At 45.9% G+C, this 14,632-nt stretch overlaps 1 protein-coding gene across 1 annotated transcript in view; it reads right to left on the bottom strand.

Moving 5' to 3' along the window:
* The window catches only part of LOC308101316 (NACHT, LRR and PYD domains-containing protein 3-like), a gene marked incomplete at both ends in the record, with an annotated part of 51,591 nt that overhangs the window by 27,135 nt on the left and 9,824 nt on the right, over positions 1 to 14,632 (bottom strand). The window contains one exon of the mRNA XM_080450740.1: positions 11,972 to 12,247. Coding sequence (XP_080306866.1) covers positions 11,972 to 12,247 — 276 coding nt within the window. The remainder of the gene's footprint in view (positions 1 to 11,971; positions 12,248 to 14,632) is intronic.

Raw genomic sequence — 14,632 nt, 5'->3', positions numbered from 1 at the left:
GGGACATTAAAAAGGACAAATTAAACAAATGGGACAGATAATTAGAACACAAAAAAAATCGCTACAGCCTCAGTAGTTAACCAGTGAAATGACGGTATTTTACAATGCCTCTCATAGAGATTGCATTGAGAGCTGCAGTTCATCGTTCTAACGGACCCTGAGTGTCAAAAGTGGGCGTGGATTTGTAGGCCTTCCGCTTCCGGCCGTGTGTCTCTATACATTTTACTTCCTTGTATGATTGCATGAGCTGCTGCAGTGCTGCTGTTCAGCCACAGAGAAGAACGCCACTCTGGTTTTGGGCTCCATGATTGGTCAAGTTCAAGGATTCTGCTATCGACTTTCATGGTCTTTTATAGGAATACGTGAACTCACATTCAGCCTGGTTTAACGATCCTGGCTCGACAAAGCCGCTCCTTCTCAGCCCGGCTTGGCGTTCGTGGAACTGAATAAACCAGGCTGAACAGCGCAGGCTTGTCAAACCTGGATCTGCCTTTCAAACCAGGATGATTGAATTCCGCTTTCGTGAAATAGACCCCTGCTCTGTTTAAGGTCTCTCTCCACACACACACACACACACACACACACACACACACACACACACACACACACACACACACACACACACACACACACCTGAATCCTAACCGGGCCCAGGTGTGTGCAGCCTCTCGGCATTGCCTTAGGTTGTCAGCAGTTGGATTGTATGTGTGTATTGTATTTGAGTACTTTAAGTGTAACCTATATTATTGTGTTTGTTGAGTTTGTGACCGAATGGGCGAACATACAAGACCATTTTCAAATATAATAATGAATCAATAAAGATGGGGGAAAAATTGAGCTACAAGCTCATTTAGACAGACAGACAGACAGACACTTTAACCTATTTCGGTATTCATGCCATTTTTCAGCAATAGCCTAATGACATTTGCAGATCTACAAGCTCACAACCGTTGTGAGCTTGTAGATCTGCAAATGTCATTAGGTTATATTTGAACGTGTTGTCAATGTGATGCGTTGTGAACTTTCACCAGTTGCAACCATAATATATACAGTAGGGCTTAAGTAAGAGGTTCAGCTGAGCTTCATATCAATATAATATTGTTAAACAATGCTGCTCACATGGCTTATTTTATTCACCTCTACGTGCCTTTACAGCATTAGAAAACTCACTGTTTACAATGTAATCCATTGTATCATTATTTGTATCATTATTTTACTGGGATGAGACATGATAATACTTAGAAAAATCTGATAAGTGTGTGTCAAGATGATTAGAACAACCACATACCAAACTTTGTTTTCTCTGCTCGCACTTCTAAGACCAGAGGCTGTAATCACTAGTAGACACTCCCACCTTCCCACAGCGAATGACATTAAGACATTTAGCCAGATTGACAGATCAGTGAAAAGAGAACTAAACTAGATTAGGTAAAAGGGGTTCTAGACCTGATCTGAGCAATGAGCAGTGAATAGAAACCGTTCTCTAGCAAATGCATTTACAGGAGTTTTATGACCGCTCACAGGTGTGACGCTAAAGAGATTTCAATGATACTTATAAATGCATTAGGGTTCCGCCGTAACGTGTGTTGATCGGCGCTGAGCACCGCTGACATTAAACATGTTTAATCCATATTTTAAAATGTAGTTTTGCTCTACAGGTCTACAGAAACAAGCCCAAAAGAAGCGACCAGCTCAGGCCACATCACACACACAGTAGCTGTCTTGTCTTGTCTTGTACAATGTGTACAATGAATCAGGACGACGATGTGCCGTCACATTTTTTATTAACCAGAATGCTGCATTCATCTATACACACAGTGTGGAGTATCGCTGGGAGATCGCCTGTTAGGTAAGCACCTCACCTCGGAGAGAGAGTGGGACAGAGACAGAGAGAGGCTCCACAGACACCACAACAGCCTGGGCTGCGTCATAGAGGGGCGTTACCTACCAATCGCCCTCATGAATCAGCCCCATCTGAGGGCACCTGTGTGGACCGGCTAGGTGTGGCACCAAACCTTCAAAATAGCCACTCTGTCTCAGTCTCACACTGGCTCTCCTGGTGAACAGACAGGTGCTTCAGGCGGTAAGCGATACTATCCACTGTTCCCTCACAATCCTTGAATGTTCGTTAAATGTAAAACTAAAAGGACTGTTTCTGTCATTTTCATAGGCAACCTACGGGGAGGAATGACAACGGATGTTATGATGAATGACAACAGACGTTATGATGTATAAAGCCCCGGACTCGGGAAGGATTTATGTTCAAACATTTAATATGATTTACCAAATATAAACAATGCTCTCTGAGCCTGGCTGTGTTCTAAATAAACACCCTTAATTGGGTTTGTACCCTGACTTTTGCGTCTTGGCTTGTATCAGTTCCCCACATATGGTGGAGAATACGGGTAAAACTGATCCACGCCAATACGCACAACGATGGAACAGGCCAACGCCTTAACGGCCCTGCTAAGAAGCCAAACTGACTTACAGACAGCGGTACAAAAGTTAATTGATAGAATCAGCCGAGACGTAGCCAGCACTCGCGCACCACGGGAGGTGCTCACCAAATTGTCCCCGGAAGATGACATCGAGGCGTACCTGGAGGTGTTCGAGCGCACCGCGGCCCGAGAGAAGTGGCTGGTAGCAGACTGGGCCTCACTCTTGGCACCGTTCCTCACCGGCGAGGCCCAGCGTGTCTGTCGTGACCTGTCCCTCGCCGATGCCCGCGACTACCGAAAACTGAAGGAAGCCATCTTGGCCACCCAGGGCTACAGCCTCCCGGCCCGTGCGCAGCGCTATCACAGCTGGGCCTACAACTCGGCCCAACCACCACGGCCCCAGGTGGCGGCGCTCCTGCGCGCCGCGCACAGCTGGCTAACGACCGGAGGAGAGCCCCCCGTGATCGACCGACTGGTGATTGACCGATGTATCCGTTCCTTGCCACCTGACGCCCGGAGATACGCCTCGCAGGTGAGCCCGAACTCACTGGAGGCGCTCGTGGCCTTGTTAGAGAACCACCAAGTGAGTGTGGACATGATGAGGACCACCCGTACCGAAGCAGCCAAAACCCCCGGTGAAGAGAAGCCCGGCCGCGACCGAAGGAGGTCGACGCCACCGAACCAGTCCACCGCCCGGACCGAAGCCGCCGTCGCCGAAGGGCCCACTCGGGGCCCACACCAACGCCGTTGCTACGTCTGTGGCCAGGCGGACCACATATCCTGGACGTGCCCAGAGAGAGAGAGAGACGTCTCCATGGGGACCGCGGCCAGCTCGGACGGCGCCCGGCCCTGCCTCCACACCGGAACGCCAGACGTGCCTGCCGGTGAAGATTGGCCGCACCGAAACCCACGCCTTGCTCGATTCCGGCAGCGCCGTGACGCTCGTGCGGGCCGACCTGGCGGGGAAGCTCAGCACTACTACCGTCCCCGTGACCTGCGTTCACAGCGACGTGCGCCACTATCCCGTGACGAAGATCCACGTCCAGACGCCGAGGGGAGACGCTGTGGTGCCAGCCGGTGTGGTACCGAACCTGCCCGTGCCGCTCCTGATAGGCGCGGACTGCGTCCTATTCGCTCGTTACTGGGACCCCGGCCTACTACGCGGGACCCCCCGCCGCCGCGCTCCGCGCTCGGCGCCCTCGGGTCCGCTGCACGCCTGCCCGGCGTTCCGTGCCACCACGCCGGGTGGCGTGAGTGACAGTTCCCCGGGGGGAGACGAAATAGTGAGAGAGACGAGAGAGACGAGAAAGACGAGAGTGGAGAGAGAGACCAGAGACGCGAGGCAAACCCGGCCACGTCGGATTGTGGGGCCGAGAACCCCACTGAAGCCGCGGACCCCTTCGCCGAGTTCCCTGGCGCCGAAGCACTCGAACCACCCCGGGTTGGGGAGTTCGCCACGGCGCAATGGAGCGATCCGAATCTGGACATGGCGCGCAAGAATGTAGCCGCCATCAATGGAAAGAAATGTGAAGGGGTGAGTGCACTAAATCCCCCATTCTTTCTAGTAAAAAAGACCTATTGTATCGAGGGGTGTTAGACAAGGGGGGGACCTGATTGAACAATTGCTGGTACCTAAGTCATATGTTTCACGGGTGTTGTACTTAGGCCACACGCACCAGTTAGGCGCACACCTTGGAGTGCAGAAGACATATGAGCGCATTTTGGCCCGCTTCTACTGGCCCGGTGTCAAACGGGCAGTAGAAGACTTTTGCAAGGGCTGCCCTGAGTGTCAGAAAACCTCCCCACGGCCGACTTTCCATAATCCACTGGTACCACTGCCAATAATTAATGTACCGTTCTCAAGTCTGGCCATGGACATTGTGGGCCCTCTGCCAAAATCCAGCCGGGGCCACCGTTACATTCTGGTTATCCTGGACTATGCAACTAGATATCCCGAGGCCATTCCACTGCGGGCGGCCTCGGCCAAGGCGGTGGCCCACGAATTACTCATGCTGTTTAGACGGGTGGGAATAGCAGAGGAAGTACTGACCGATCAAGGCACATGTTTCATGTCACGGGTTATGTCACAATTGTACAAGTGGTTGAAAGTGAAACGCATCCGGACCTCAGTCTATCACCCCCAGACAGATGGATTAGTCGAGAGGTTCAATCAGACTTTAAAAAAAATTTTGAAAAAGCTAACTGATGTGGACGGAAAAGACTGGGACCAGTTGATTCCGTATGTGCTATTTGCCATCAGGGAAGTGCCGCAAGCGTCCATGGGGTTCTCGCCATTTGAATTGGTGTATGGCCGGAGACCCCGTGGGCTGCTAGACATCGCCAAGGAAGCCTGGGAGTGCCAGCCTTCCCCCCACGGCAGCGTCGTGGAGCATATCGAGCGCCTCCAGGCCCGGGCGAAGACGATATGGCCCCTGGTACGAGAACATATGGAAAAAGCGCAACGAGACCAGGCCCGCACCTACAACCGCGGCGCCACGCTCCGCGAGTTCCAGGTGGGGGAGAAGGTCCTGGTACTGGTGCCCAGCGAGTGCAAATTCTTGGCGAAGTGGCAGGGACCATACGAAGTCGTGGAGAAGATGGGCCCCGTGGACTATCGTGTGAGCCAGCCCGGCAGGCGGAAAGGCCACCAAATATACCACGTGAATGTACTGAAGAAATGGAACTCAGCCCCCCCACTACCGCTGCTGGCGCTGCTGGCCACTAGCCCCCCGCAGATGTTGCCCCCGGTGCCCATCGGAGACGACCTGGCCCCCGCCCAGACGCAAGAAATCAAGGACCTGTTGGGGCGGAACCGGGACATCTTCTCCGAGCTCCCCGGGCGAACCACGCTCACCCGTCACGACATACGCACGGACCAGGGCCGGCGCGCCCATTAGGCAGAGTAGGCAGTTGCCTAGGGCGCCACTAGGGGGGGGGGGGCGCCAAAAAAATAATATATATATATATATATATATATATATATATATATATTATTATTTTTTGCAGGCTCTAGGTGGCGCTGTGGCAAACAACGGTAGCGCGGCGGGGGGGGGGGGGCAGTAAAAATATTGCCTAGGGCGCCAAATTGCCTAGCACCGGCCCTGGCACGGACCCTGGCAAAGTAGTGCGCCAGCGGCCATACAGGATCCCCGAAGCCAGACGCGTCGCCATAAAGGAAGAGGTCGCCAAGATGTTGGAGTTGGGAGTCATAGAGGAGTCCTACAGCCCCTGGTGCAGCCCGATAGTGATTGTGCCCAAACCAGACGGGACGCTGCGCTTCTGCAACGACTTCCGGAAGCTCAACGACATCTCCGCCTTCGACGCGTACCCGATGCCGCGAGTAGACGAGCTCATCGAGCGCCTGGGACCGGCTCGGTTCGTCAGCACCCTGGACCTGACCAAAGGCTACTGGCAGGTGCCGCTGACGGACCGAGCCAAGGCGAAGACGGCCTTCTCCACGCCTGACGGGTTATTCCAGTACACGGTGCTGCCGTTTGGAGTGCATGGCGCGCCCGCCACCTTCCAGCGGCTGATGGATCGGGTGCTCCGGCCCAACCGTGAATACGCAGCAGCCTATCTCGACGATATAGTCATCCACAGCCCCAGTTGGAGTCTCCACCTGCAGCACCTCCACGCCATCTTGGACGCGCTCAGACGGGCCGGGCTGACGGCGAACGCCAAAAAATTACGTATCGGCCTGACGGAGACCGACTATCTCGGCTACACAATTGGACGAGGATGTGTGAGGCCCCAGACGCGCAAAGTGGAGAGGATCCGAGAGTGGCCTCGCCCCGTTACCAAAAAGCAAGTAAAGTCTTTTCTAGGACTCATGGCATATTACCAGAAATTTGTAAAAAAAAATTCTACTATTGCAGCCCCCCTATATGATCTGACGTGCCAGAAGCGGCCTAACCACGTCCTCTGGACGGCCGAGGCGGAGGCCGCGTTCCAGAGGTTGAAGTGCGCGCTCTGCGAGGAGCCAGTATTAAAAGCCCCCGATTTCAGCCTGCCCTTCGTCCTCCACACGGACGCGTCGGGCACCGGGTTGGGGGCCGTCCTCGCGCAGGTATTTGAGGGTGAGGAACACCCAATCACCTACGTGAGCAGAACATTTTTAGATCATGAGAAAAACTATGCGACTGTAGAAAGCCCCCGGACCAAGCGGTGGGCTTAGGGGGGGGATATGTGGAGTATCGCTGGGAGATCGCCTGTTAGGTAAGCACCTCACCTCGGAGAGAGAGTGGGACAGAGACAGAGAGAGGCTCCACAGACACCACAACAGCCTGGGCTGCGTCATAGAGGGGCGTTACCTACCAATCGCCCTCATGAATCAACCCCATCTGAGCGCACCTGTGTGGACCGGCTAGGTGTGGCACCAAACCTTCAAAATAGCCACTCTGTCTCAGGCCACATCCACACGGATACGTTTTTAGGTGAAACCGCATAAGTTTTTAATCGTTTGCACGTTTTGGCCACACGGAGCCGGCGTTTTAGGTCTGCAATACGCTTATTTTTGAAAACGGGTCCCAGAGTGAATAAATCTGAAAACGCCACCCCTGCGTCTCCGTGTGTACAACCAAATACGGCAATACGCATCTTTCCTGAACCGATGACGCTATAGCTCCACCTCTCGCTTAAACCCGCCCCCCCCCGTTCCCGTCCCCCCCGTTCCCCCCCCCCCGCCCCCCCGTCCCCCCGTTCCCCCACTCCCCGAAGACGCCACCCTTGCGTCTCCGTGTGTACAACCAAATACGCTTCTTTCCTGAAACGATGACGCTATAGCTCCACCTCTCGCTTAACCCGCATGCGCCGAGCACCCCCCCCCCCCTGCATGCGTGCCCCCCGAACCCCCCCCCGACCCTGCATGCGCCGCCGCCCGCCCCCCCCCCCAACAACAAACACCCCGACCCCGTCAGCGTTGCGTTCGTACTACTTAACGCAATAGGGCTTTTACAGCCACAAGTGGACATGGAGTAAATGTACTTAGTTACTTTCCGCTTAGTTACTTTTTAATGTAGAGTATATTCACGTGCATACAAATGAGCCATGCGGTCTTATAAGAATGAAAACAAACGTCTTGCTGTTGACCATGGATCACATGACGGCCGTCTGTTACGACGATCATGGATGAACTTCAACCTGGTGTTTGCACTTTCTCCATTTATAACCCGTTCATCTACATAAACGTTCATATTTCTAATATAAAGTGCTGACCCCATGGCCACGGATGTTACACTTGTGTATGGGCCCGCATAAGTACACCTATCTTCCGTATTGTTCAATAAAAATCATTTTAATCCGATTGGTGGCCATTGACTTCGAATTTTCTCCATTGACTTTCATTTACGCGACCCTACCGGTTGGGAGGAGTATTGCACTCTAATACATTATAACTCTATGAGAAAATGGCTGCCGATCGGATTAAAATGCTTTTTATTGAACAATACGGAAGATACGGGTACTTATACCCACTCGAAGTGAATTTTAACATCCATGGCCATGAGTTAAGCACTTTATATTTGTAATCTGAACGTTTATGTAGATGTACGGGTTGTAAATAGAGAAAGTACAAACACCAGGTTGAATTCAGCCAGGACGCTAGTGGCTAATCTAGCAGTTTGAATGGGACGTTTACGGCCGTATTAGCTAAATCTGGCATTTAAAAAAAAAGAATTTATATCGAATATCTTAAATACAATGAAACAAACACATTTAGGCTCTCTACCTGTGCTCAAACAAGCATGACAGCACACAATACAAATATAAACATGTTGTGTTGATTGATGAGACCGAGTCTGGATGAGAATCAGCGTTGCCATGTCGGCTTATTATAAGCGACTTTGGGCAGAACTTTTTCTGGCTTTTTCTGTAAAGTTGCTTGTAAAATTGGTAGTTGGCGGGTTGCGTTTTTTGTGTGGCTTATTTATAAAGTGTTCTTGCTTATTTAGGCTTGCTTCCAATATTTTTTTATTTTTTTTAAACCAGTGGTTTTCAAATATTTTCATGAAAATGTTCTGTGCCAGAGCATTAGTGTTGTTAGAATGTTTTTAAAAAAAAACAAGTATTCTTTATTTTATTGCAAGTTTTTTTTAAATAGCCTATGTACAAGCTCACTTGAGCTTGTAGATCGGCTATTTTCATTCAAGTAGCTGATGTCACTAAGCCACTTCTTCTGGGCTTGTTTTCATAGACCTGGTTGCTTATTTTTCTCGCAAAATCTGGCAACACAGGTTCCGTTCCGTTCACTTACTAGCTCAATGATTAATGAATGAACAGTATAATAATAATAATAATACTCCGCTAATAATATAAATAATAATATATAAATATAAATAATCAGTACTCAAGATGACTATATTTTATTTTCGGTTCAGGTGAACCAGTCTATGAAATGAATGATTGTGACTCTGACTGGGCACACTGTCATTACATGATCTGGGGCACAGATGTAATGACATTTTTTCCAGGTAGCGTGCCTTTGCATCCGCGTTCAGCTTCTCTCTGTATGGTATGTCTCTGTTACAAGTAAAAGGCCTGTGCTCAAAATGTTACTTGAGTTCAATCAAAGTAAAAGTACAAAAGTATTGGCATCAAAATATACTTAAAGTACTGAAATGTTTGAAAATAGCTGATCTACAAGCTCACAATGCGTCGGATGCGCGTTGTGAGCTTGTAGATCGGCTATTTTTAAATAGTCTATGTGAAATAGGGCAAATAAATAAATATAAATGTTTTATAATGTCATGATTATATCTGCAAAGTCACTAGTATTAACTAAAGCGTTCAAATAATTGTAGTGGAGTAAAAGTACAATATTTTCCTCTGAGATGTAGTGGAGTAGAAGTAAAAGTATTGGAATTTGGAAATACTCGAGTAAAGTGAAAAATACCTCAATTGTACTTAAGTACAGTACTTGAGTAAATGTACTTAGTAACTTTCCTCCACAGCACCACCCACAGGCCAGGCATATATACTACAGCGTTTTCAGTTTGTGGCGTTTTCAGTGGTTTCGTGTGGACACACACATTTCTTGAGACGATTCCGTGTGTACGGTAAACTTTTTGAAAACGACTCTGTGACATTTTTTAAAACGTCTCCGTGTGGATATGGCCTCAGTCTCACACTGGCTCTCCTGGTGAACAGACGGGTGCTTCAGGCGGTAAGCGATACTATCCACTGTTCCCTCACAAACCTTGAATGTTCGTTAAATGTAAAACTAAAAGGACTGTTTCTGTCATTGTCATAGGCAACCTACGGGGAGGAATGACGGATGTTATGATGTATAAAGCCCCGGACTCGGGAAGGATTTATGTTCAAACATGTAATATGATTTACCAAATATAAACAATGCTCTCTGAGCCTGGCTGTGTTCTAAATAAACACCCTTAATTGGGTTTGTACCCTGACTTTTGCGTCTTGGCTTGTATCAGTTCCCCACTACAGATTGCCCAAAAGAAGTGACTAGGCCACATGAGCACTTTAAACGTATATGCATCAGCTATTTGAAAATAGAAGATCTACAAGCTTCACATCGCGATGCGTTGTGTAGTGAGCTTGTAGATCTTCTACTTTCCCAAAAATCGTAAAATGTGAAATATTTGGATGATTTTTAGAAATATTCTAACAACACAAATCTGGTACAGGGCTCCCTGGCACAAAACATTTTCAGGTGGAGGGTTACTAGAGACAAATACCAATATTTACCAGCAACTTTACAGAAAAAGAAGCCCTAAGTCGCTTATAATAAGCGGACATGGCAACTACAGGAAAGCTGACTTCCACACACTGGCCCTCATTTATCAATGGAGTGTACAAACCGGCTTATAGTCCTATATTTCGCCTTACACCCAAGTCCAAGTGAGATTTATCAAGCGATCCTATACAGCCAATCCTAGCGTACATTTGGTCGGAGCATTGATAAATCTTACGGCTGAAACCAAGCGTCATTTAAATAACACGCCCTTAAATATTCTCGAAACACCTCTCTCGATTTTACGACATGAAGAACCAGAATACCACCAAACAAAGCATGGAAAACAAATAAGAAAGGGATTCCCCAGCCCGCCTCGCTGCCTGTCAAGTCACACACACACACACACACACACACACACACACACACCCACACACAGATTATGATACCTATCACATCGCCATGAATGGAATACGTTTGTATATTAATGTATTTAACCCATTTATTTAACCCATACCGAGCAGTGCGCGTTCGAGTTACACTAAAATAAAGTAGTCATGTAAGCTATTCCCCGTGAGACTCGGGCTGCAGTGAGTCCCGTGGAGCGTCGGGCTTATATCCTTAACTCAGCTAGGTTGTACATAACTCCATAGGACACACTACTGTACAGTATATAGGTTTGGAGACCTCACTGCCCATGAAGAGATAACAGCGGCGCCACCACGCCGGTCCAAACTCCCGAAAATGCTTTCGCATAAGCGCTCGTATATTTTGAAAATAGCAGATTTACAAGCTCACAACACCTGGCGATGCGATGTGGGCTTGTAGATCTGCTATTTTCAAATAGCCAATGCAGCCAGATCTGCAATCTTATCAGAATGACTGTTAAAGCAGTTTGTTTAAATGAGTTTATAAAATGTTATTATTTATTAGTGTGATAGATATACATTTTGGAGTGGATACATGTGTCCAGATGCCTGTCAGACGGTGAGACAGTGCTGCTCCCCAGGTCTAGGATGGAACAAACGGGTGTAGCCAAAGCCAACAACTGCCTCCGACCTGACGTGAGATCTGTATGCTAAAGTTAAAGTCAGGATATATTGATAAATGCCGAAGGTTGCGGTGATCTCGCCGTACGCCCATTATTTGGTCTACACCGCGTTGATAAATGAGGGCCAGTGAATCCCCACCTGATGACACACCCCCTGTAGTATGTTGCATCAACCAATCAGTATCAGGAATCAGGAACAGTTAGGGGTGTGCGCAGATATTCGGTTAAATGGTTAAACGGGGCTGCCCCTACTAACCGTTTTCAAAATAATATTCGGTTATTCTATGAAATATATTTTTAATTGAGATATTTACGTTGTTTCCATATTGCTGTCAATAAAATTATGCTTTTAACAAGCAAAATAAGCAGGCGCTGATCACTTATGGGCAGTTATTATTTTATCATACGTATGTCATGCAACACAACAAGCAGAATTATCAAAATATTCTAATAGTTATATCTTATAGTTTCAACTGAACACTGAAAAAAACAGTATGTGCAGCTGAATAGCCCTCATTGCATGCAGCCCTCATTAACATACGGTTGCAGAAATACAAAATGGGTGAAGAAATAGATAAATAAATACATAAAAATAGTTTTTTTCTATTTCTGTGCAGATGTATTTATTTTCATATTAACCTGGACTATTATTTCTACATTTCTTTCTTTCGTATTTCATTTATTCATGCATTTATTTTTATTTTCAAATATGTCAGCTCTGGCCCTCCATACTGACAGAGGTGTTTACAGAGGTTCTTCAAGGTGTTAAACAGTGATGTAAACATTCATTACCTGAGATGACACGGTGTCTGTCAGCAGTGTGGTTGAAGTGTGGCAGGTGAACTCTACAGGTCACATGACCTGCTCCCCTCACTGTCACATTCCTCTGGACATCATAACAGTGTGGAGAAGGTTTCTCTGTCACTGAGGGTCCAGCAGGGAGGAGGGTTCCATCACCGTCCAGCCAAGACATCTCAGGTTGTGGATACCAGCACCCAGAGTCACAGGACAAAGATACACCACTGTCTGTTGGTCCATTTGGAGAGATCACTGGCTGAGACCCTGACCCTGTAAAAACACATTTATAGAGATCACTGACCCTGTAAAAACACATTTATAGAGATCACTGACCCTGTAAAAACACATTTATAGAGATCACTGGATGAGACACAGACCCTGTAAAACACATTTATAGAGATCACTGAGCCTGTAAAAACATGTATAGAGATCACTGGCTGAGACACAGACCCTGTAAAACACATTTATAGAGATCACTGACCCTGTAAAAACACATTTATAGAGATCACTGACCCTGTAAAAACACATTTATAGAGATCACCGACCCTGTAAAAACACATTTATAGAGATCACTGACCCTGTAAAAACACATTATAGAGATCACTGACCCTGTAAAAACACATGTATAGAGATCACCGACCCTGTAAAAACACATTTATAGAGATCACTGGATGAGACACAGACCCTGTAAAAAGACATTTATAGAGATCACTGAGCATGTAAAAAGACATTATAGAGATCACTGAGCCTGTAAAAACACATTTATAGAGATCACTGGATGAGACACAGACCCTGTAAAAAGACATTTATAGAGATCACTGAGCATGTAAACAGACATTTATAGAGATCACTGAGCCTGTAAAAACACATTTATAGAGATCACTGGATGAGACACAGACCCGGCAAAACACATTTATAGAGATCACTGAGCATGTAAAAAGACATTTATAGAGATCATTGACCCTGTAAAAACACATTTATAGAGATCACTGGATGAGACACAGACCCTGTAAAAAGACATTTATAGAGATCACTGAGCGTGTAAAAACACATTTATAGAGATCACTGACCCTGTAAAAACACATTTATAGAGATCACTGACCCTGTAAAAACACATTTATAGAGATCACTGGATGAGACACTGACCCTGTAAAAACACATGAACATGATTAAGTGTATTCTGTGATTGCTGGCACTACATACTGTACACTGTTATTGTCTACTGACAGTATGGACTGAATTAGTACACTTTACACTAACAGTATACAGTACATCTAACCATAAACACTGTTTTGATGAAGCTCTGCACCATGGGGGCCTTCAGCTCAGCTGCTCCTGGGCTGTGGAACAGCGCCCTCTCTGACCATATGAGAGCACCACAGTCTGTTGACTCAAAAACCTTTCTTTTTAACAAGACATTTTCCTAGATGGACTTATTGATGCCTTTGTGTGTTTTTAAACTTTACACTTTTTCATAGCTGTGTTTAGTTAGGGAGGGGGTCTCATACCATTAACCAGATTTTTTATTTTAAATCTATTTTCTTCTTTAATGCCATGTAGCACTTTGAGATATGTGTCAAATATAGTGTTACAAATTAAAGGTATTACTGTTTAGTATTTAGTGTTTACTGTGTACTGACATTATGTTCATTACATTACAGAGCATTTAACTATAATATTTAGTGTTTACTGTGTACTGACATTAATATGACTTCAGAGATAATGTGTAGTGTAGTATTCTGGGGGGAACGTTCGTCACAAATGGCAGATCTACAAGCTCACAATGCAAGCAGGCATGGTTTGAGAAACTTTTTCTACCCCCCTAAGTGGGGGTCTACGAACAAATACTTCGGCCTCGGATTTTGGCTCCGCCCCCCGGAAGTGGGTGAAACAGGCACTTCAAACACTTTGTTGAATTGTTCAAAAACATTTTTTTTAAAAGTTTTTTTTGTTAGCACTTGCTATGCATCCTATGTGTATAACACATCATGAACATACTTATAAGGCATTATAATCTGCTCATAACCCTGTATAATCAGATTTATAAGAGCTCATAAATACTCATAATGCTTTAACCATAACCATAACGCATTATAAGGCCTTTTATAATGACTTATAAGTATCAAGTGTTATAATACTTCATAATTGCTGCCAAATTGGTAACAGTTTCTATGCATCCCAAATTCATTCTCATAGTTATAATCCATTATAATCAATTGATAATGCTTTATTATCACTGTTATAATGTGTCATAACCATTATAATGCATTATTATAATGCATTATACTACGATTATAAGTTATTATAAGTGAACATTTGTGACATTATGATCATTTATTTTTTGTGTATTAATATTTACTGTTATAATAATTTGTTACTTTATGATAATTTAATAATGCTATATTATAACGTATAAAATGCCTTATACTCGCTATAATGCATTTTAATCACTGTTATAATGCCTTATTATCACTTATATGCACTATAACTGTGATTATAATGCATTATAGCAGTGATAATAAAGGATTGATTATAATGGATTATAACTATGAGAATACATTTTGGGTTGCATAGCAAGTGTTACCAAGTGGGTAGCAATTATGTATTATAATACTTGACATTATAAGTCATTATAACATGCTGTATAATACGTTG

The sequence above is a fragment of the Gymnoscopelus braueri genome, assembly GCF_963280865.1.
Source record: "Gymnoscopelus braueri genome assembly, chromosome: 15".
NCBI classification, from domain to species: Eukaryota; Metazoa; Chordata; class Actinopteri; order Myctophiformes; family Myctophidae; genus Gymnoscopelus; species Gymnoscopelus braueri.
This window is presented reverse-complemented; position numbering and strand designations above follow the sequence as displayed.